This window comes from Hyla sarda, chromosome 3 (genome assembly GCF_029499605.1).
Source record: "Hyla sarda isolate aHylSar1 chromosome 3, aHylSar1.hap1, whole genome shotgun sequence".
NCBI lineage: Eukaryota > Metazoa > Chordata > Amphibia > Anura > Hylidae > Hyla > Hyla sarda.
The window spans coordinates 274,333,360-274,358,726 of NC_079191.1; the positions used below are offsets into that span (position 1 = coordinate 274,333,360).

The 25,367-nt window shown below is 44.0% G+C and overlaps 1 protein-coding gene across 6 annotated transcripts in view; it reads left to right on the top strand.

Annotated features, from left to right (window-relative positions):
- The first annotated feature begins 649 nt into the window (after window positions 1-649).
- HECA (hdc homolog, cell cycle regulator) overlaps window positions 650-25,367 on the top strand; it is a 44,951-nt gene continuing 20,233 nt past the window's right edge. For 5 of the 6 annotated variants that reach the window (XR_008891375.1, XM_056566690.1, XM_056566688.1 and 2 more), the window contains exons 1-2: window positions 650-1,347; window positions 22,606-22,656. Coding sequence is in view for 5 of the 6 variants with exons in the window: in XM_056566690.1 (XP_056422665.1) it covers window positions 1,107-1,347; window positions 22,606-22,656 (292 nt within the window). In the remaining variant the exon portion in view is untranslated. The remainder of the gene's footprint in view (window positions 1,348-22,605; window positions 22,657-25,367) is intronic. The other variant, XM_056566687.1, reaches the window with a different exon arrangement.

Consider the following 25,367-nt stretch of genomic DNA (forward strand, 5'->3'; position numbering starts at 1 on the left):
GTGCTCACTTTTCTTATTTTATCCGTTCCCGGCTGAAAAATAAAAGAAAACACATTTTCTCTTACCTGCATAGGCTCCGGTACAGGTGTTCGGTCCCCGGGCTGTATTCTTCTTACTTCCTGTTAGCCCGGCACATCACAGAGAGCTTCAGCCTATCACCGGCCGCAGCGATGTCCCGCCTCGGCCAGTGATAGGCTGAAGCTCCGTGTGACGTGCCGGGCTAACAGGAAGTAAGAAGAATACAGCCCGGGGACCGAACGCCTGTACCGGAGCACCGGGGGAGTGTAGGCAGGTAAGAGAAAGCTTATTTTCTTTTTTTTTTTTGCAGCCCGGAACGGATACAATAAGAAAAGTGAGCACCGGACATCTTCTTTAAGGGGTTAAGGTGTTAATGCCTGAGGAGAAAGAGACCACCGAACAGATTTATAAGAGTCTTGTTGTCCATAGCAAGCAGTAGGGCATGACAAGTATTATTGGTTGCTATGGGGAACAGACTATGGGAGATTTATCAAGACCTGTGCAAAGGAAAAGTTACCCAGTTGCCCATAGCAACCAATCATATTGCTTCTTTCATTTTTAACAAGACCTCTGCAAAATGAGAGAAGCGATCTGATTGGTTGCTATGGGCAACTCAGCAATTTTTTCTATAGACAGGTTTTGAGAAATCTTCCACTATCCATTCCCCAGCACTGCAGGACGCGCACTTTCCCTCCATTCCATTGTGTCACACAGAAATGCTGCATCGGCCCCGCCCCACAACACTACTCCCGCAACCGATTGGAGGGTGCAGACGCGGACTGGAGGCCCTGAGGGAGCGTGCGGTGACGTCACAAAGGGATGGGCCGCTGACCCGTGACGTCACAAGAGCCAGGGAAAAATTGACAGAGGGGAGGGGCCGAGCGCACGGAAAGCAGAATCAAAACAACGAGACACGCCTTCTCTCCCTGGCAGCCAGTACAGCCACCCATGTCCCCGGGCACTGTGCACTCTAGACCGCCACTGCCCGTGCCCACTGCCGCCTTCCTTCCCAGCTAGACGGGCACCATGCAGGCCGGCGGGGCGAGCAGCTGAAGGCTCTGTGCGCTGAACCGACTGCGGGCTCCGCAATGCCTAACGTGAAGAATAGCAAGGGCAAGAAGAACAAGCGGGCGAACAGCAGCGGAGATGAGCAGGACACCGGAGCCACGGCGGCGGCAGCAGCGGCTGTGGCGGCGGGAGGCATAGGAGGAGGAGGAGGCATGGCAGCAGCCACAGCGGGAGCCGCAGCCGCATCCGCATCGGCGCTCACTGCAGCCTCGGCGGTAACGCCACTGGCATCGGCCGCATCTTCCAGTGACTGCAGGAATGGTAAGAGCGGCTCACCTGTCACCCGGGGAGGGAGGGGTGCCCGGGGGAAAGCCGATACTTCACCTACCAAGGGCCAGGCCGCTGCCAGAGAACGTGACTCCCAGTATAGCCCTCTGCTATGGGCACTACCTGCTGTACCAGTGCCCAGGGTGACGTCACACATGGCTGCATCACAGCCTGCGCAGGGACTGGCACTCTGCTTTCCTAGGCGCCTAACTGTCAAAGGTGCCTAGACTACAACTCCCAGCATGTCTGAACAGACCTTGGCTGTCACAGGGGATCATAGCCCTGGATTTTCGCAGGCAGTGGAGCAGATTGGAGTTTGGGTGACAATTTAGATCAGTGATTCCCAATCAGGGTGCCTCCAGCTGTTGCAAAACTACAACTCCCAGCATGTCTGAACAGACCTTGGCTGTCACAGGGGATCATAGCCCTGGATTTTTGCAGGCAGTGAAGCAGATTGGAGTTTGGGTGACAATTTAGATCAGTGATTCCCAATCAGGGTGCCTCCAGCTGTTGCAAAACTACAACTCCCAGCATGCCCGGACAGCCGAAGGCTGTCCGGGCATGCTGGGAGTTGTAGTTTTGCAACAGCTGGAGGCACCCTGATTGGGTATTACTGATCTAGAAGGCTGGGTGTCACTTCCTGCTTCTTAGTAGAAAACAAAGAAAAGTTCTTATAGATAAAAGGACAAAATTTGGTGGCCTTAAATGTCCCACCGCCATTGCCTCAACCATGTAATCCTAGTGCTAGTGGTGCGTCACCTGTCGGCTCAGATTGGCTTTATTTGGTTAGTGGGTCAATCATGTGACCAGTGAAGGCTAAGAGTGCATTCACACCACGTTTTTGCAATACAGTTCACGTATACGTTTTCTATGTGAAAACCGTACAGAATCGTATTGAAAACCGTATGCATTAACTCTCCAACGATGCATCAGGTTGTGTCCGTTTTGCATCCTGTACGGTTTTGTCAGTTTTTTTTTTCCTGTACGCAAAACCGTAGTCTACCACGGTTTTTGGCCCGGGTGAAAAACTGTATTAAACCGTGTAAGTTTTTTTTTTTTTTTACATGGGAGTCAATGGGAACCGTACAGAACTGTGCGTACGGTTCCATCCGGTTTTCACCATACGTTTTTTTGACTTTGCACATTTTTTTTTCTTGGAATTTCAATCAAACAAGTGAAACTTTATTTAAAATGGATTGAAAAGTTAAAAACGTATACGTTTTTTTTTCTTAAAAAAACGGATGCAACCGGACATCATTTTTCAAACTGTATACGGTTTTTAACTGTATAGGGGTTGAAATTTGTACACACGTTTTGATACAGTTGTGTCAGGTTTTGAGGAATCCGTTTTTCATCAAAAACCTGATACGGGAACTGTATTGCAAAAACGTGGTGTGAATGCATCATAATAGAAATGATAGTGTAAACAATGTACAGCGGAAATCCATGAATTTAATGGTCCGCACGATTGATCATGCCATGTAAAGGTTCAGCATACAAGTGACACCAGCAATTGGCCAGTGTAAAAGGGCCCTCAGACTATACAGTATTTATAGTAACAGGCTCCCTTTTTAAATGTTTTTTTTTTCTCTTGACCATTTTTTATTATAGGCCAGAAATGGCATTAAAATAAATTAACATCCAAACTTTTAGGTTATATGCACATGACAGAATTGTCCCCTGGAAAATTTCCGGCCGAACGTTCCACAGGTTGCAGGCGTCGAGAGAACATAGCAACGCATTTCCAAGTGCATTCCGCAGAAAGAATTGACGTGTCAATTTTTTCTGTGGAGTCTGGAATCAGAATTAAAGAAGATAGGGGATAAGTTTCAGATCGCGGGGGGTCCGACCGCTGCGTCCATCTCCTGTACGGGGCCCCGGTAGCCCGCGGGAAGGGGGTGTGTTGACCAACGCACGAAGCGGCGGCTGACACGCCCCATCAATACAACTCTATGGCAGAGCCGGAGCGCTGCCTTCGGCAATCTCCGGCTCTGCCATAGCGATGTATTGAGGGGTGTGTCGGCCGCCGCTTTGTGCGATGGTCAACACCTACTATCCGGCCAGCGAGCCGGGGCCCCGTACAGGAGATCGTGGGGGGGCCCCAGCGATCGGACCCCCTGCGATCTGAACATTATCCCCTATCCTTAGGATAGGGGATACGTTTTTCAGCACTGGACTACCCCTTTAAGGGTGCATTCACATTGGGCAATTGAAGTTGAATCTCTGAGATTCCATCTGGCGGCCACTGCTGAAATACTTCGGCGGTAGCACCACGCGACACTGTGTCCACCGTTGACTGCTATGCAGTGCTCGCGGACTTTCACGCAAAGGAGGAACATGTTAATTTTTTTGCTTGGGACAATTTCAGCGGTGGAATTGTCTGCCGCTGGAATTCCTCAATGTGAACGGGTCTTGCGGAAGACCCATTCACACTGATGTTTATGTTCCGCTCACGGAATTCTGCGGGAATCACGCAGTGTGAATGCATCCTTATGTGGTGGAAACATCTGCCTGGAAAATCCTCAATGTGCTTGGTGCAGCAGAATCCCATTGAAAAGAAGTGGAGTCGGCTGCAATAGAATACCAAAGTGGAATTTTTCTATCGGATACTGCTTGGAGATTCCGCTTTGTGAACATGTCCTAAGGCTGTTCAGATGGCGGAATGTCTGCAGGGAAAACACGGGCGGACATTCTGCATATATGTATAGTCCAGTGGATGCTAGTACCACTCGGAAATGTGGCATCTCATAGACGGCAATGCATTTCCGAGCAGTATCTGCAGGAGGAATAGAAATGTCTATTCTTTCTGCTGATGCTGGTATCGGACTTTCCATGTCAGAACCATCTGCCGCGGAAATTCCAACGTGTGCACAGTGCAGCAGAATCCTATTGAAATCAATGGGCCTCTGCTGCAGCGGAATGTTTGCGCAGAATTCCACCAAAATATTTTGCACTGTCGTAACATCCTGTACACTGTTCAATGTTGCAGCCAGTCACTGGTCACAGTGTTCTGGTCCTGTATGCACTATACATGACTACCGAGATCAGTGAAGGGCTTCAGTTTTGCATATAAGGGACATCATCACAGAACACTAGAGTCATAGGAATAAGCATCAAGAAGCTTTTATTTTTATTTTATTTTGGAAAAACACGGAAAAAAATAATTGTGCCTGAAAATCCCCGTTCATTTAGCATTTGAATACAGAGAACACACTGGATTTACAGGAAGTGTAAGGGTTTGCTCACACAGAATACACACTGAAATCTGTCTGAAATCCACGTTTCATACCCACAGTAAGTGACACAGGTTTTAGTAGATCTCCCGCAATAAATGGCAAATGTTTTTTCTTCATATCGGAGCAACAAGTCCTAGAGATCTGTTATGTACATGATTCACTATTTTTAGAGCACCACCAAGTTATTCTATGTGCAATCCAGGCTGTCATGAAACGTCTGGGAATCTTATGACCCGCTAGGGATGCTGTTGGTAGTTTAGATTGCCACGGCTGAGATTGTGCTAAACTCAGTCATTCACGTAATATGATATGATTACATCTACATGTCTGCAGCCTGTTAGACAAGTGGTCTTAGAAAAATGTATCCCCTATCCAAAGCATAGTGGATCAGTGTAAGATCGCGGGGGTCAGACTGCTGGGACCCCCTGCAATCTCCTGCCTAGCACCCCGGCTCTCCTCCTGCATGGAGCGGTGTCGACACGTCCCGTCCATGCATCTCTATAGGAGAGCCAGAGATACTAAAGTGCAGCGCGTCGGCTCTCCCATAGAGATCAATAGAGGGCGCATGCCAACTCCTGCTCCGTGCAGGAGAAGAGCTGGGGTGCTGGGCGGGAGGGGGGTTCCAACGATCAGACTCCTCACGATATGAAACTTATCCCCAATCCTTTGGATAGGGAATTCTTTTTTTCTAGGCTGGATCACTCCTTTAACCACTTAAAGGGGGTACTCCGGTGGAAAACTTTTTTTTTTTTTTAAATCAACTGGTGCCAGAAAGTTAAACAGATTTGTAAATCACTTCTATTAAAAAATCTTAATCCTTCCAGTACTTTTTAGGGGCTGTATACTAAAGAGAAATCCAAAAAGAAATGCATTTCCTGTGATGTCCTGACCACAGTGCCCTCTGCTGTCCATTTTAGGAACTGTCCAGAGAAGCATATGTTTGCTATGGGGATTTTCTCCAGTTCCTAAAATGGACAGCAGAGGTCAGCAGAGAGCACTGTGGTCAGGACATCACAGGAAATGCATTTCTTTTTTGGATTTCTCTTTAGTATACAGCCCCTAAAAAGTACTGGAAGGATTAAGATTTTTTTAATAGAAGTGATTTACAAATCTGTTTAACTTTCTGGCACCAGTTGATTTAAAAAAAAAAAGTTTTCCACGGTAGTTCCCCTTTAAGGACCCAGGGCAGCCCTGAGTCCGCTCCCTTTCTATAACGCGGCCTTTAACAACTGGGACCCGTGGCTAATAGCGCACAGCACTGATCGCTTTAGACGCAGCATTCAAAATTTGTTCACATCGTCTAAAGTGAAAGTAAACTACTCCCGGCTAGATCAGTTGGCAGTTCGGGACTGCCACGGCGAAATCGCGGCATCCCGAACAGCTGGAGCACACAAGGAGGGCCCCTACCTTCCTCCTGGTGTCTGATCGCCAAATGACTGCTCCGTGCCCGAGATCCAGGCATAAGCAGTCAAACGGCAGAATCATTGATCTATGGTTTCCTATGGGATAACAATGATCAATGTAAAAGATCAGTGTGTGCAGTGTTATAGCCCCCTATGCGAACTATAACATAGCAAAAATTAAATAAATAATAAATAAAGATAATTTAACCCCTTCCCTAATAAAAGTTTGAATCACCCCCTTTTCCAATAAAAAAAACTGTAAATAAAAATAAACATGTGGTATAGCCACGTGCGAAAATGTCTGAATTCTAAAAATATATAGTTAATTAAACCGCACAGTCAATGGCGTACGCGCAAAAAAAAATCCAAAATAGCGTATTTTTGGTCACTTTTGTTATATCATGAAAAAATGAATAAAAAGCAACCAAAAAGTCTGATCAATACAAAAAATTGCAAAGTTAAAAACTTCAGATCATGGCGCAAAATATGAGCCCTCATACCGCCCCGTACGCGGAAAAATAAAGTTATAGGGGTCAGAAGATGAAAATTTTAAACGTATACATTTTCCTGCATGTAGTTATGATTTTTTCCAGAAGTACAACAATATCCAACCTATATAAGTAGGGAATCATTTTAATCAAGGACCTACAGAATAAAGTGTCACTTTTACCGGAAAAATGTACTGCGTAGAAACAAAAGCCCCCAAATTTACAAGATGGCGTTTTTTCTTAAATTTTGTTGCACAATGATTTTTTTTCGTTTCCCCGTAGATTTTTAGTTAAAATGACTGATGTAATTACAAAGTAGAATTGGTGGCGCAAAAAATAAGCCATCATATGGATTTTTAGGTGCAAAATTGAAAGAATTATGATTTTTTTTAAAGGTAGGGAGGAAAAAACAAAAGTGCAAAAACTGAAAACCCCCGGCTCCTTAACGACGCAGGATGTAAATGTACGTCCTGGTGAGGTGGTACTTAACGCACCAGGACGTACATCTACGTCCTATACATAACCGCGAGCATAGCTGCGCTGCCGCGGCGATCCGATCATCCAGAATGGCGGACGGAGGTCCCCTCACCTGCCTCCCATGGGTCTTCTGCTCTGGTCTGAGATCGAGCAGACCAGAGCAGAAGATCACCGATAGCACTGATCAGTGCTATGCCCGAATGATTGCTATAATGATTGCTATAAATAGTCCCCTATGGGGACTATTAAAGTGTTAGAATAAAAGTAAAAAAAAATTAAGTAAAAAAAATGTAACCCCCCCCTCCCCGAATAAAAACGTTAATTGTCCCATTTTCCCTGTTTCACCCCCAAAAAGTGTAAAAAAAATAATTAAAAAAATGTAATATACATTTGGTATCGCCGCGTGCGTAAATATCCGAACTATTAAAATATAATGTTAATGATACCGTAGTGTGGACATAAAAAAAAAAAAGTCCAACATTTTATTCCAAAAAAAAATGGATAAAAAATGTATTAAAAGTTTTATATAAGCAAATATGGTATCAATAAAAAGTACAGATCACGTTGCAAAAAATTAGCCCTCATACCGCCGCTTATACGGAAAAATGAAAAAGTTATAGGTCTTCAAAATAGGGGGATTTTAAACGTACTAATTTGGTTAAAAAGTTTGCGATTTTTTTTTTTTTTTTTTTTTGCGCAGCAGTAATAGAAAAGTATGTAATCATGGGTATCATTTTAATCGTATTGACCAAAAGAATAAAGAACACATGTCATTTGTATCGTAAATTGTACGGTGTGATAACGAAACCTTCCAAAATTTGCAAAATGTGCAGTTTTCTTTTTAATTTCCTCACACAAATAGTATTTTTTTTGGTTGTGCCATACATTTTATGGTAAAGGGAGTTGATGGCATTACAACGGACAACTGGTCGCGCAAAAAAACAAGCCCTCATACTAGTCTGTGGATGAAAATATAAAAGAGTTGTTATATTTTGAAGGCAAAGAGGAAAAAACTAAAACGTAAAAATAACATTTTCCTTAAGGGGTCAAGATTTTCATTGTAAATAGGCAATGCATTCAGAATGTTTTCAGAGCCATTCACTTTTTTTACATTTTGTTATGTTGCGGTCATGTGCTAATATAGAAAGAAATTCCCCCATCAGGCTGTACCAAAGTAAAAACAGAATTTTAGAAATTTTTTAAAATTTATAAAAAAAAAGCAAAAAAAAAAAAAAAAACTGTCATGGACATTCTTACCTTATACAGGAAGTTCCCACACTTATTAAAGTTCAGATTGTAGGGATGTGCAAAAAGCGCTGCCACGGACAAGGTCCGTGGCAGCGCTTTTTCCACATCCCTACAATTTGCACTTTAATGTGTGTGGGAACCTCCTGTATGACTCCACATGAACATGTGAGTGAAGGGTTGAACCTCCTGTATGACTCCACATGAACATGTGAGTGAAGGGTTGAACCTCCTGTATGACTCCACATGAACATGTGAGTGAAGGGTTGAACCTCCTGTATGACTCCACCTGAACATGTGAGTGAAGGGTTGAACCTCCTGTATGACTCCACATGAACATGTGAGTGAAGGGTTGAACCTCCTGTATGACTCCACCTGAACATGTGAGTGAAGGGTTGAACCTCCTGTATGACTCCACATGAACATGTGAGTGAAGGGTTGAACCTCCTGTATGACTCCACATGAACATGTGAGTGAAGGGTTGAACCTCCTGTATGACTCCACATGAACATGTGAGTGAAGGGTTGAACCTCCTGTATGACTCCACATGAACATGTGAGTGAAGGGTTGAACCTCCTGTATGACTCCACATGAACATGTGAGTGAAGGGTTGAACCTCCTGTATGACTCCACATGAACATGTGAGTGAAGGCTTGAACCTCCTGTATGACTCCACATGAACATGTGAGTGAAGGGTTGAACCTCCTGTATGACTCCACATGAACATGTGAGTGAAGGGTTGAACCTCCTGTATGACTCCACATGAACATGTGAGTGAAGGGTTGAACCTCCTGTATGACTCCACATGAACATGTGAGTGAAGGGTTGAACCTCCTGTATGACTCCACATGAACATGTGAGTGAAGGGTTGAAGCTGCAGCCAAAACGGAATCTCCATTACCATCATTCGAGCCTTCAGGACGTGAGTGTCCATTGAACTTTTTGAGCGTTGTGCCTCGTTCATTGCACAACTAAAACTGGTGAGTTTTATCCTACCTGTGGATCTTTTCTATTTGGGATCCATTGCACATTGGAGCGCTCGTCTGCTTTGGTCTTCTAGATTCTTACCTTATGACACTTGAAATGTAGCTCTGGCTCCTCCCATTTCTCATTATCTCTGAGATGTTTCTACACCTTGATTGGAGTCACCTGTGGTAAATTCAGGTGATTGGACAGGATTTGGAAAGACACATATATATGTCTATATAAGGTCTCACAGCTGACAATGAATATCAGAGCAAAAAAAGTCATGAGGAAGAAAGAACGGCCTATAGAGCTTGGAGACAGGATTGCGTGGAGCAACAGATCTGGAGAAAGGTACAAAATGTTTCCAAGAGCACAGTGGGCTCCATGACTCTTAGGGTATGTTCACACCAGCAGATACCCAACGTGTATTACGCTGCTACAAGCAAACACACTGAAGCGATGTACGAGTTTCTGCGCATGTGCGGTGCACTCGCACACATCGCGGCCGCTCCCCCTGCTCTATGAGCTAGGCCGAGAGCTGCCGCGATGGAAGAAGTTTGAAACCTTTCCTAGAGCTGGCCACCACACCAAGCTCGGAGGAGCAGGACCAAGAGAGGTGACCAAGTATCCAATCGTAATTCTGTCTGAGCACCAAAGATCCTGGGGGAGATTTATCAAAACCTGTCCGGAGGAGATCTGATCTGGAGATCTGATTGGTTGCTATGGGCAACTCAGCGACTTTTCCTCTGGTTTTGATAAATCGCATTCTCAAGGTTAACCAACAAAGCAGCAGTCCACCAATCTAGGCTTTATTACAGGGTGGCCTGAAAGTCACCTCACCTAAGTTTGCAAAAATAAATAAATAAAAAAGCCAAAAGGACTCTAAGACTGGGAAACAAGATTATTTGTTCTGAAGAAACCAAAGTTTTTATCTGACCAAAGTTTTTGGCTTCAATTTTCAGCGATATGTCTAGAAGAAACCAAGCACTGATCATTACCTACCCAATGCCATGTCTACAGTGAAGCATAGTGGTGGCAGCATAATGCTGTGGTTTTTTTCAGTGGCTGGGACAGCAAGACTGGTCAAGGCTGAGGGAAAGCTGAATGGAGCAAAGTATAGGGATATTCTTAAAGCGGTACTCTGCTGCCGTCACGCCCCCTCCCATAGACTTGCATTGAGGGGGCGGGGCATGACACCATAAAGGGTGGGCTATGACATCACAAGCTCCCGGGGCCAGCTCCAGAGTTCGGAACAGTTTGTTCCAAACGCTGAGCAGTGGAGTACCCCTTTAATGAAAACCTGATCTTTTTTTAAAAACCTGGTTAGAGGAAAAGACCTGTTCCCCATAGCAACCAATGAGATCGCTTCTTTCATTTCTGAAAAGGCCTTTGAAAAATAAAAGAAGCAATCTGGTTGCTATGGGCAACTGGAAAACTTTTTCCTCTACACACGTTTTGGTAAATCTCCCCCGTTTGACCCTAAGCAGACAGTCAGGACAGCACAGGAGCGGGAGGCCCAGCCAGAGAACTGACTTGAACCCAAGTGAACATTTCTGAGAGTCATGAAAATGGCCCTGATGGTCCTCATCCAGGCTAACAGGGAAAACCTTGTGTCGTCATACCCAAGAGGAATCGAGGCTGTAACCACTGCCAAAGGTGCTTTTAACTAAATACTGAATAAAAGGTCGAAATACTTATGTCAATGCAATATTTTAGGTTTATCCAATAAATTAGCAGATTTTTAACATTCTGTTTTTACTTTATTTTTATGTATTGAGTGCAGAATGATGGTTGGGCAGAAACTTTAAACTTTTATTTTAATCTTAGCACAGGACCTCAACATAACAAAATGAGAAAAAAGTGAAAGGGTCTGAAAACTTTCTATATGCACAGTAGAGGACTGCGTTGGGATAAGGATCCTGTGGTACCTGTTGAAATACTTAAGTATGTTATGAAAAATGTTGTGGCAGATACGAGATATACTTACTGGTCTTACCAATCTTGTGCAGAGCAGACCCCTCTGTTATATGGCGTGGCCAAACTCATTAGAAAGAGTCGGACACTAAAGTCTTGCTGTGTGCAGCCTCTAGTGTCTGACACTTTATATTTGATGCACACAGCTGCCTTCATACCCACCAGTTCCTTGTAAGTACGTTCCCACCAATTCCCTCTGACCTGATGGTGCAGCTATGCCATTCAGAAACCTAGAAAGGTAGATGAGAATGTCTCACCCAGCATTCCCAGGCTCCTGACTGGCATATCTGCTTATAGCTGTGGGTGACAGTCAGACTGTGTATGATTACAGGATCATGAGTCATCACAGGATCTGACTGTCACACACAGCTTTCCCAGACTTCTGAATAGCACATCTGCTTAGTACAGCAACCACATGGTTACTATTACAGGATCCAATATATAATTTATGAAGTGTGCTACTGTGTAAAGTGGTTCAGTTATAAGCAGATATGTCAACTAGGAGCATGAAAAAGCTAGGTAAGCCATTCTAACCTAGCTTTTCTGTGCTCCTGAATGGCATAGCTGCTTATAGCTATATCACTTCACATTATGCACATGCAAATGATATATACTCCCCTGTAAATTATTAGTTTGTGACTGATCTAGATAAGTATATAATAAAACCTGATTTAAATATGTCCCTTTCTGCTAATAATAATACTAATACTGAAGTTAAGAAGGATCAGCCGTGACCAGGCTTCTGTATTAAGAGCAGTAAGCCAAGGTGTACAAATAGAGTTGCAACAGCATTTCTATTCTGGAAAGGACAAACCTTGTTCTGTTAGTGAAATGTGACTGATGGTTTACTATCTGCCCACAAAAAGATAGGTCATTTTCCCATTAAGATAATTACTATGCCATGTATGCTGATACTAGATTGACCACATTGAGGCACTACAGATGCCAAAAGCAAAATTTACGATCTGAAGACAATATTGGCAAAATTCATATTCCAGTTTCTTTCGGACATATAAAATGGTAAAATACGATATATGCATGCAGAGTTACTCTAGTTATGATAAACAACACTCTTAGGCTCCTTTCACACTATGAGTATTCATTCGTTATTAAACATCCGTTTTCTGTGTAAAAACGGATGTATAATAATGGATGAAATAATGGGTGCTAACGGCTGAATAACGGCCATCAAAATAACGGGAATATTCATCCATTAAGACCCGTTATAACATCCCTCATGTACAGCTGTTTTAACACCTGCCTACAGACTCCCACAGCCGGGACTACTACTACTCAAATCATGAAACAGACTTGTTTACATGATGGAAGTAGTAGTTCCATGGCTGCGGGAGTCTGCCGGTGGCTGGGGAGGCTACATTAGTGTTTGTACTACTACCCCCCCATCATGGAACAGACTCTGCTCCATGATGGGGGTTGTAGTACAGGGGCTGAGGGATTGATCGCACCGTGTCTCACTTCTGAGACCGATGCGATTAGAAGTTATTAAACAGGGGAGCGGGCGGCATGCTGCGCTCCCCTGCGATGTACAGTGTATTTTGCTTTCATTTTTAAATTCCCCGCCGGGAGCCCTGAATGGCCGGTACTGAGGAGCCATTAAGGGCTCCCGGTGGGGTTTTTAAACTTCAGTGCATCCCCTTATTCCCCCCATGTGTATATGAAAGATTCCCCCCCCCTGTATATAGATGCGCTGCGGGGGGTCAGACCTATATCCATAATCCATATGATTATAGGATCATTTGCCGCCGCAGCGCTATGAATGACAAGTATTCTAACAGCAGCGCATCTGCCCGGGAAGCGGGCCGGAGCGATGCGCTGCTGAAAGAATACTTGTTATTTATAGCGCTGTAGTGGCATCTGTATATAGATGCGCTCTGGGGGTCATATTCATATCTGTCCCCCCACAGCACTTCTATAATGATATGCCTTTGCAGCGCTATAAATGAAAAGTATTCTTTCAGCAGCGCATCGCTCCGGCCATATAGGGGACTATAACATTGCACACACTGATTCCCTACACTGATTACTGCCATGCAATAGCATGGCATCGATGAGTGTTATTGCCGCTCGACTGCTTCTGCCTGGATCTCGGGCATGGAGCAATTATTCGGCAATCAGACAGCGAGGAGGCAGGTAGGGATCCTCCTTGCGTCCTGCAAGCTGTTCGGGATGCTGCGATTTCACCGCGGAGGTCTGGAACAGCACCACTGAACTAACCGGCAATGTTTACTCTCGTTTTAGATGCGGCAATCAAGTTTGATCTCCGTGTCTAAAGGGTTAATGCCAGACATCAGCTCGATCAGCGATGTCCGACATTAGCCGTGGGTCCTGGTCGCCTATAGAAACCAGGGCCTGCCGGGTATGATGCACGCTCACCTGCTGAGCGTGCGTCATACTTCGGGAGCCGCAGATGGACGTTAATGAACGTCCATTTGCGGCAAGGGGTTAAAAGGAAAAGACATTGACCCCCAGTTATTTGGTCAATATTTGGCATCAGAAGCTGTAAGCCATAACTAGGACTTGGTCCACCACCTAGAGCACATGGATGACTCCTCTTGGAGGTCACAAAGAACACAGGCAAACAAAAAAGACTGCTTTGATTGCGGCATTTAAAGAGTTAATGCTGGACATTGGCAATTACACTGCTGTTCGGCATTAGCGGTATGTCTGAAAGCAGCCGTTACTCACCGGGTATAAAGCGCGCTCATCTTGTAAGTGCTCTTCATACACGGAGACATACATGTTCGCCCTGTGTCATGAAGGTGTTAAGGGCTATTAAATATGCTGCATAGTTTGGCTTCCAAAGCCCCTGCACTTGCTGTTTACTCTCTCTACATATAAACAGCCTATATTATTTGATGCATTAAATGTTACACATGCGCCAAATAATTTTATTTTTTGTGACTTTTTGCAAAATGCTACAAAAGTTCTTGCAAAAGTCAATTTCAGTTTTTACTTTGCAGTGGAATGTCGCACAAAAAGGTTTTTTTGCAGAAAAGTTGCAAAGAACAGAAGAAATCATACAAAGTGGTGTTCTAAAGTGCTTTATTGTTTTTTGCTTACGTGCCAAATTTATCAACCCCCCACCCCCACCCCATCATAGTATGATAAATATGTTGCATGTAAGCAAAACCAAAGCAAATATAAATGAATTCAAAACACACTTTCTGAAGACAAAATTGATGAATCTCTCCCTATATAATTCTCCCCTGCAGACTTTCTTGTATTGTCTCTATCCAGTCTTTGTGATCTGTTCTCTAGGGCCATGTTCACACGGTATAAAAAGTGCATAATGTCCGGTTGGCCCTAGGATCCCTCAAAAATGTGCCTTCTAATAGATGACAATGCAGTTCCAAACAAAATTTGCAGAAAGAATTGACATGTCTATTTGTGTGGATCCTGGAATCTGGATTGCTTCAGCAGAAACATCTCCTGCGGAAATTCCACTGTGTGAACAGTGCTGCAGAATCCTATTGAAATCAATGGGAGTCTGCTACAGTGGAATTCCGCATGGACATACACTGCCCAACAAAATAAAGGGAACACTAAGATAACAACACATCCTAGATCTGAATAAATGAACAAAAATTATCAATAGAAATCAAATTTATTAACCCATGGAGGTCTGGATATGGAGTCACAATCAAAATCAAAGTGGAAAACCACACTACAGACTGATCCAACTTTTATGTAATTTCTTTAACCCCTTAAGGACCAAGCGCTTTTCCGTTTTTTCCTCCTTACCTTTTTAAAAATCATAACCCTTTCAATTTTGCACCTAAAAATCCATATGAGGACTTTTTAATGACGACAGTCATTTTACCCAAAAATCTACTGCGAAACAAAAAAAAATCAATATGCGACAAAATTGAAGAAAAAACGCCATTTTGTAACTTTTGGGGGCTTCCGCTTCTATGCACTACATTTTTCAGTAAAAAAACACCTTATCTTTATTCTGTAGGTCCATACGGTTAAAATGATACCCAACTTATATAGGTTTGATTTTGTCGTACTTCTGGAAAAAAATCATAACTACATGCAGGAAAATTAATACGTTCAAAATTGTTATTTTCTGACCCCCCATAACCTTTTCTATTTTTCCGCATACGGGGCGGTGTGAGGGCTAATTTTTTGCGCCTTGATCTAATGTTTTTAGCGGTACCATTTAGCTTTTTTTTTTTTTCTTGGTATTTATTTATTATAATTTTTTTATATTTTTTTGTGTGCGTATGCCATTGACCATGCGGTTTAATTAATGATATATTTTTATAGTTCGGACATTTACGTACGCGGCGATACCACATATGTTTATTTTTATTTACACATTTTTTTTTATGTGAGAAGGGGGGGGGGGGATTCTGACTTTTATTAGGGAAGGGATTAAATCTAGGGATCGACCGATTATCGGTTTGGCCGATATTATCGGCCTATAATCGCGATTTTGGACATTATTGGTATCGGCAATTACCTTGCCCATATGCCGATAATGCCCCGCCCATTGCCGCCGCTGCCCCCCCATTGCCTCCCCCCATCCCTGGTGTTATAATTACCTGTTCCTGGGGGTCCGCGATCCTTCTGGCTCCTGCACTGTTGCTGTGCGCTGCGCTGCGTAATGACGAGTGACGTCCCCAGCGTGACGTCACCGTCAGTACGCACAGTGACAGCACAGGATGCCGACGGAGCCAGAAGGATCGCAGACCCCCGGGAACAGGTAATTATAACACCGGGGATGGGGGGAGGCGATGGGGCAGTGGCGGTATGTGGGCAGAGGATGGGGGGGAGGCGATGGGGCGGCGGCGGTATGGGGGGAGGCGATGGGGCAGCGGCATGTGGGCAGAGAATGGGGGGAGGCGATGGGGCAGCGGCATGTGGGCAGAGGATGGGGGGGAGGCGATGGGGCAGCGGCGGCGGTATGTGGCCAGAGGATGGGGGAAGGCAATGGGGCAGCGGTGGCGGTATGTGGGCAGAGGATGGAGGGGGGGGAGGTGATGGGGCAACGGTGGTGGTTAGACCCAGGAGAGGCAGGGGGAGAGAAGCGGGTAGCGGCGGCGGTGTCTGGCACCGCAAAAGCCGCTGCAGTTCATTGATTTAAAGTGCCCGCTTTAAATCATTGATCTGCAACGGCTTCTGCCCCGTATACTACGGTTTTAGGTCCGGTCTAAAACCGCATACGGGTCAAAACTGAGCCGACCGCAGTCACTGTTTGACTCTGGTCGGATCATTAAAGTAAATGTAGTCACGGGCTGATCCGGCCGGGGTACGGGAGCGCCCAGTTTGCCCCTCCCCCCGCCGGATCCGGCACCCGTATGTACAAAATGTGGTGTTAATGCACCCTAAGTTGTCTCAAGAAGACTGCTTAGAATCCCCTTTATAAGCTACAGCAGAGAGCTGCTATTGCAAACTGAAGCTGTCCATGTATTACATAATTAAAGTGGTACTACGCAACTCGGAAAGTTCACCGTGTGAACAGAATTCACAACTGTGAGTACGTACTTGAGCAGAAACTTCTTTTGATCAGCCAACACCCAGCTCAAATGCCTGAGATTGGAGATAACCCTCAAGGCCTAAAAGGTTGCCTGTCAGCTTTTCATTGCAAGGTATAAAACACTACAACATGTCCAACACAAAGGTATTGCAGTGAATTATAGAATCAGTCAAACGATTTGGTCCCATAGTTGGACTTAAAGGGGTACTCCGCCCCTAGACATCTTATCCCCTATCCAAAGGATAGGGGATAAGATGTCAGATCGCCGGGGTCCCGCTGCTGGGGACCCCAGGATCGCCGCTGCAGCACTGCGATATCGTTACTGCACAGAGTGAGTTCGCTCTGCGCATAATGACGGGCAATACAGGGGCCGGAGCATCGTTACATCACGGCTCGCACCTTGTGACCTCACGGCCCGCTCCCTCAATACAAGTCTATGGCAGGGGGCCGTCGTCATGCCCCCTGCCATAGACTTGTATTAAGGGGGCGGGCCGTGATGTCATGAGGGGCGGAGCCGTGACGTCACGCTGCTCTGTCCCCTGTATCGCCCGTTCATTACACACAGAACGAACTTACTCTGTTCAGAAATCTTACCGCGGTGCCGCAACGGCGATCCCGGGGGCTCCCCAGCAGCGGGACCGTGGCGATCTGATATCTTATCCCCTATCCTTTTGGATAGGGGATAAGATGTCTAGGGGCAGAGTACCCCTTTAAAAAGATCAATAAGATTTCTTGGAGGAAAAAAAAAAATCCCAAGTTAACAAAAAAGCTAAAGGTTTTAATGGGGAAAAATTAAAAATTTTTCACGTTTGCAACATTCATTGTACAGTTTTATTAACATTATATTTTCAACTTTTGCATATTCCTGCACTCGGCAATACCCAATATGTTTATTTTGTAATTTGTAAATTACTTCATTTAAAAAATCTTAATCCTTCCAGTACTTAGTAGGTGCTGAATACTACAGAGGAAATTCTTTTCTTTTTGGAACATAGAGCTCTCTGCTGACATCATGAGCACAGTGCTCTCTGCTGACGTCTGTCTATTTTAAGAACTGTCCAGAGTAGGAGAAAATCCCCATAGCAAACATATGCTGCTCTTGACAGAGATGTCAGCAGAGGGCACTGTGTTCCAAAAAGAAAATAATTTCCTCTGTAGTATACAGCAGCTAATAAGTACTGGATTAAGATTTTTTAATAGAAGTAATTTACAAATACTTCTATAAATGCTAATTAGCGTGAAACCACCGGTGTTTGCCTCTGAGCCCTGTCTGCTCCTTTCACCTTCCTTTTCCTTGAACCTCCACAGACACAGCGATGGACATGGTGAGTGCGGGATTATCCATCTGGATTATAGTTGAAATTTACAAATATGTTTAACATTCTAAGTACACGTATAGAAGAGAAAGACCTGGCACTACTAATTCACATCCAGCGCACCCTCAGTTCAAATAGGACAGATAAAGGCAGCTGATCCAGCCCATGCAACACTTGTAGGCGGTGCAGATTTGGTCACAGAGCAAAGTCCAAATGGCAATATAAAGTTTAAAGAAAGACCAATGCACTCACCACTTCAGTTGCTAGACTCTCCTTTATTTACGAAAGCATTCGTTAACAAGGCTGGACCCCGGTGCAGGGATAGGAACGAGGACGCGGTGTCCAGCGGGCTACGAATGTTTTCGTAAATAAAGAAGAGTCTAGCAACTGAAGTGGTGAGTGCATTTCTTATAATAATAAACATATTTGGTATCACCGCATGTGTAATTGTCAGAACTTTTAAAATATAATGTTTACAATCCTGCACAGTAAATTGCATAAACCCCTAAAATCTACAAAATTGCTATTTTATCAACCCTCCCCCCCCCCCTCCACACATATAATATTTTTCTTTTGGTTTTACTGTACATTTTATGATAAAATGAATGGTGTCATTAGGAAGTACAATTGGTTATGCAAAAAACAGGCCCTCGTTGCTATGTGTGTTAAAATAAGAGTTATGCTTTTCAAAAGGAGACGGGGAACATACAAAAACGCAAAAAAAGGAAATTGGCTGTGTCCTCAAGGCCAAAATGGGCAGTGATTTTTAGGAGTTAAAGGGGTACACCGTTGAAAGCCTTTTTTCTTTTAAATCAACTAGTGGCAGAAAGTTAAACATATTTGTAAATTACTTCTATTAAAAAATCTTAATCCTTCCAGTACTTATTAGCTGCTTAATGCTACAGAGGAAATTCCTTTCTTTTTGGAACACTGATGACATCACAAGCACAGTGCTCTCTGCTGACATCTCTTTCCATTTTAGCAACCATTCATAGCAGATGTATGCTAAGGGCAGCATGGTGGCTCAGTGGTTAGCACTGCTGCCTTGCAGTGCTGGGGACTTGGGTTCAAATCCCACAAAGGACAACGATAAATAAAGCGTTATTATTATAATAATGTCAGCAGAGAGAACTGTGGTCGTGATGTCATCAGAGAGCATTCCAAAAAAAGAATTTCCTCTGTAGTATTCAGCAGCTAATAAGTACAGGAAGGATTAAGAATTTTTTAATAGAAGTAATTTACAAATATGTTTAACTTTCTGCCACCAGTTGATTTAAAAGAAAAAAAGCTTATTATCGGAGTACCCCTTTAAAGGCTATTAAAATGTTGCTTAGTTTTACTTTCACAGCCTCTGCAGCTTGCTGTATGAGCTGTTTACTCTCTGTATATGTACCTAGCCTATATACCGTAATTCTCCCCTGCAGTGTATTATAGTCAGTCAAACCATTTGGCCCCATAGTGGGACTAAAAAATTATTGTGAAAAGGAGATAGATACAATTTATTGGAAAAAAAATCCCAGATTAACAAAAAACAACTTTTGTTTTCAGTAAAAAAAATAAAAAAGGTTTTAATGAGAAAAATAACAAATGGCATACCCTTCATGCGGAAGAAATAAAGTATAAAATGATCTTACTATTTATCCCACAAAGTGAACACTGTAAAAAAAAAAATACACATACAAATACACACTATTGAAAACTACATCTCCTTCCACAAGAAAACAGGCTCCAGTGGAAAAAATAGTCATGTCTCTTGAAATGTGGTAACATGAATTTGTCATTTACACCACATGGTTATTGCTGGACCCTCCCTCCTCCAAGTACAGGTAGTAATAAAAATTGTATTATACATCTTATGTATTTTATGTAATGTTGAGAAGGGGAAAAATAAGGATGGATTTTAGATGCAGATATCTAAAGAAAAGGGGATAAGACTTATTAATATCCAGGTATATAATCTTAAAGGGATTTTCCTAATGCAAAATTAAGCATATCTCCAATGTACAAACATTTCTATAAATGTCCTGTTTGAGAGATATAGGCTTACTTATCCTCCATGTACCCGCTTTGTCTTGAGAATGTGTTGCCTTTGGTTTGGTTACCTTATTATATAAATTAAGATGGTTACACATTCACAGTCTAAAGGGGTACTTCGGTGGAAAATAATTTTTTTTTTCAATCAGCTGGTTCCAAAAAGTTACAGATTTGTAAATGACTTCTATTTAAAAAAAAAATCTTAGTCCTTCCAGTACTTATCAGCTGCTTTTCAGTCTAACCACAGTGCTCTCTGCTGACACCTCTGTCCTTACCAGGAACTGTAGAAGCAAATCCCCATAGTAAACCTTTCCTGCTCTGGACAGTCCCTGACATGGACAGAGGTGTCAGCAGAGAGCACTGTGGTCAGACTGGAAAGAACAACAACAAAGAACTCAATTTCCTCTATAGTATACAGCAGCTGATAAGTACTGGAAGAATTAAGATTTTTAATAAAAGTAATTGACAAATCTGTTCAACTTTCTGGCACCAGTTGATTTGGAAAAAGAAAAAAATTTTTTTTTCCACCGGAGTACCCCTTTTAAGGGGTCTCCTGGTCTGTCCAGTTAGTTTCAACTACTAATGCGAGCAAGGTGGGAAAGTGTGTGCAATAGCACATGACGCACAGCATGGTCACAGCTCTGAGCGGAAAGCGATCAGGTCCATGGAGAAGGAGAACAGTACAGTAAAGAAAATCAGCACGTCCTTTTCGTTATGTATGTGACACAAATCTAATTTAAGAACTTTGCCTAGAGGAGCTTCAAAGACTGAGAGGGACCTCTAACACAGTTATCTGTAATACTCTGTACGTTGTGGTGTTTCATGTCATGTCATTGGGGCTGTCCCAGCTCTTATAATCACAGATCTTACCCTATATACTTGTAGGAGAGGATCTGTCACTCAAGGCCAGGCACTGCCCCAATGACAAGAGCCCTTCTCCTAGCCCATGTTCGATCTATGATTTCTCAGAACAGCATGACATACAGAGTATCATAGATCACTTTGATCTGTTAGGCTGGGTTCACGCTACAGAATTTCGGACCAAACTTTAGTTTTAAAATTCCGCTTGGAAATTCCGTGCAGCACAGTTGGCAGTAGGATTCCGCTGCACAGTGCACAATTCAAAGTTTTTGAGGCAGACTTTCCACCTGGAAGTCCGCTTGAAAATTTCTGCCAGAACATTGAACCTGTTCAATGTTCTGGCAGATTTCCACAGACATTAGGCATCTATGGGGACGGCAATGTTTACGTGGTATTAGCACTGACTGATTCAGTTGGCACTGGCCGTACCCGGATTTAATCTGGCCAAAATCCCAAAGTGTGAAAGTGAACCCGGCCTTAGTGTTTCCTGCTGCCTGTGGTTTGGGAAGAATATATCTAGTGACAGGTACATTTTGGTACAACCTATACAACCGCTAATGTTTGGGTGCTCATACACATAACAAAAATAATTGTGTTCTTTAAAAGGATCCCTTTTCTTATATTGTAACTTATTGTAGACTGGTTGAACTTGATGGACGTGTCTGTTTTCAACCATAGTAAGGGCTGGTTCACATAACGTTTTCTCCCATACGGGAGCATATACAGCAGGGAGGAGCTAAAACCTTGCGCTCCCGTATGCCTTTCTATGTGCTCCCATATGTAATTCATTTCAATGAGCCGGCCGGAGTGAAACGTTCGGTCGGCTCATTTTTGGGCTGTATGCACTTTTTCCCCAGACCTAAAACTCTGGTCAACCACGGTTTTAGGTCCGGTTGTAAAAGCGCATACAGCGCAAAAATGAGCCGACCGGACCGAACATTTCTCTCCGGCCGGCTCATTGAAATGAATTAGGCTGGGTTCCCACAACGTTTTCTCCAATACGGGAGCGCATACGGCAGGGGAGAGCTAAAACCTTGCGCTCCTGTATGCCTTCGTAAACGCTCCCGTATGTAATTAATTTCAATGAGCCGACCGCAGTGAAACGTTCGGTCCGGTCGACTCATTTTTGCGCCTTATGCGCCTTTTCCCCGCACCTAAAACCGTGGTCAACCACGGTTTTAGGTCCGGTTGTAAAAGCGCATACGGGGCAAAAATAAGCCGACCGGACCGAACGTTTCACTGCGGTCGGCTCATTGAAATGAATTACATACGGGAGCGTGAGGTTTTAGGTCCCCCCTGCCGTATGCACTCCCGTATGGGAGAAAACATAGTGGGAACCCAGCCTTACATACGGGAGCGCATAGAAAGGCATGCGGGAGCGCAAGGTTTTAGCTCCCCACTGCCGTATGCACTCCTGTATGGGAGAAAACGTAGTGGGAACCCAGCCTTACATACGGGAGCGCATAGAAAAGCATGCGGGAGCGCAAGGTTTTAGCTCCCCACTGCCGTATGCACTCCCGTATGGGAGAAAACGTAGTGGGAACCCATCCTTACATACGGGAGCGCATAGAAAGGCATGCGGGAGCGCAAGGTTTTAGCTCCCCACTGCCGTATGCGCTCCCGTACGGGAGAAAACGTGATGTGAACCCAGCCTAACTATGTAACTGTAAAAGAGCCAGGTCAGTATTGTAGTCTTAGTAAAGCTTGCACAGAAACTCCAATACATTTTTGTCTGTCTTTTATCTACAGTTCAGTCAGCAAATATTGGCCATGCGTCAGGATTATCATTCTCTCTGGCAGGTAAGACCAGGAAACTGTATGTCTACTGTATTAAGAATCTAGAGGGAGATTTATCAAAACCTGTCTAGAGGAAAAGTTGCTGAGTTGCCCATAGCAACCAATCAGATCGCTTCTTTCATTTTTCAGAGTTTTTTTCAAAAATTAAAGGAGTGATCTGATTGGTTGCTATGGGCAACTCAGCAACTTTTCCTCTGGACAGGTTTTAATAAATCTCCCCCCTAGTGTTTTAAGTAGGGGATCCCAATTTTGCCTTTTTGGTTAGAGAAGTTGTTTTCTTAATATTGAAAGAGAAATGAAGGTGCCAGAGAGCTGCTGTAGTAATCTTCTAGTTCCATTATTTATTCAAGCATATTCAGCGGGTACAGTCGTGCAGGGGCGCCTCCAAGGGATTGGTCCTTTTCACATGATGAGCACACTTCGTTTAGCCAACGCTAAAGGAGCGTTGGCTAGACAAAGCCTGCTTGTCACGCAAAACGGACCCGTCCCTTGGAGGCGCCCCTGCACGACTGTACCCGCTGAATATGCTTGAATAAATAGTGCTGCTGAGTGCGATTGCTTTACTTCTTTACACCGCTGCATATGGACTTGCCTACACACAGATCTGCACCACTAGCTGAGCAGCCTCATGGACACAGTTCACATTGCTGAGAGTTGTCAGATGAGAGTCTATTGCTCCAGTATTGAAGTGCCAGGCTTAACTCTCATACACAGATATCAGAATCTTATTTTCCCTTCTTTTTTTCTTAAAGGGGTACTTATCAGCTGCTGTATAATACACAGAAAGTTCTTCTCTTTTTGAATTTCCTTTCTGCCTGTCCACAAGTGCTCTCTGGTGACACCTCTGTCCACATCAGGAAATGTCCAGAGCAGGAGCAAATCCCCATAGCAAACCTCTTTTGCTCTGGACAGGTCTTGATGTGGACAGAGGTGTCAGCAGAGAGCACTGTAGTCAGACAGAAAATAAAGTACTGGAAGGATTGAGATTTTTTAATAGAAGTAATTTGCAAATCTGTTTAACTTTCTGGCACCAGTTGAAAATGTTTTCCAGTGGAGTAACCTTTTAAGAGACTTATTTATTGAGATACTCATTCCAGTAACCAGGCTATCGCTAGATCTTATTTATTACATTGCTCCCTCAAGTTACATTATTTTCAACATACGAAGGTCTTTTCTGGAACCATTCTGATACGTATGCTGATACGTATGCTGATACAGATGGTTCAGATGTGCAGCACATAGGAATGGCTGTAAAATCTGATCAATAAGAGTGGGCATTTCACTGGTAACACATATTTATTACTAAGGTGGGTGCTCTGGCCGGCTTAACAATTCTCTACAGTTTAGTATTGTACATGTCCTCTACTGCTCTTTAACTGTGCCAGGATGAGATGCTACTTTAGGCACCATTTGAGGGCAGCTCCATTTTATTTTTCTGATACACCGAGCAGAGCACAGTTGCCGCTGCCTTCCAGATGTAGGGAGGCAGCGGCGCCTGTGCTCTGCTCAGAAAGCAGAGCGCTCACCCCCACCAGCTGGATAGTTAATGAATTAGCATATTTATGAGAGGGGCGAGCCGGGCAGTGAATATGGAGGAGGCAGGGGAGCTACAGACATGTAAATGGGAAGAACTCCGAAAATACTTATAAATATGTAAGTAAACCCTCTGTTTACAGTTCTTCTCTTACATTATAACCCAGTATATTGGGTTTAGTGTGACTAGCTGTCAGTTTCTCTTTAAAGGGGTACTCCACCATAAGGTGATTTTAGTACGTACCTGGCAGGTAGTAATGGGCATGCTTAGGAAGGATCTGCGCTTGTTTTCGGGCTAAATGGCTATGTTGTGAGATTACTATAACATTGTGGCTAGCTTTTTGTGAACTTGTATTTCCTGTTTGACTTTTCTTTTTTGACTACAAATCCCAAAATTCCATTTTCCTCCCTCCCACACATCAACCACCCACCCATTGAAACATAAATGAGCTGCATCAATTCAAAGACCTGTGGTTTTCAATCAGGGTGCCTACAGCTGTTGCATTAGTTGCAGATTAATCCCTCCACCCATTGAAGCAGACAGGCTCCCTGTCATCAGCTGACTAGTGAGTCAGGTCTCGGCCGCATTGCAACCGGGGAAAAATCTGAGAGTCATTTTGTATGCTGTTAAAAATAAATATTGGGGTGAAAATCACATAAGAATTGTGAAAAAACAGTCACACACAGGTACAGACATTATATTATGAATAACCCTAACTTTTCATCCCCTGTAGCATAGCCAAATAAAAAAAAATCCTGGAATACCCCTTTAACCCCTTAACGACGCAGGGCGTAAATGTACGTCCTGGTGACGTGGTACTTAACGCACCAGGACGTACATTTATTTCCTGAGCATAACCGCGGGCATCGGAGCGATGCTGGCATCATGCGCGGCAGGTCCCGGCTGTGGATCGCGCGGATGTCCGCCATTAACCCATCAGATGCCTTGATCAATACCGATCACGGCATCTGCAGCATCGCGGTCACTTAACAGGATGATCGGATAGCCCGCAGCGCTGCCGCGGCAATCCGATCATCCTGCACGGCAGACGGAGGTCCCCTCACCTGGCTCCGCTGCCTTCTGGGAGTCTTCTGCTCTGATCTGCCTTCCCGCAGACCAGAGCAGAAGATCACCGATAACCCTGATCAGTGCTATGTCCTATACATAGCACTGAACAGGA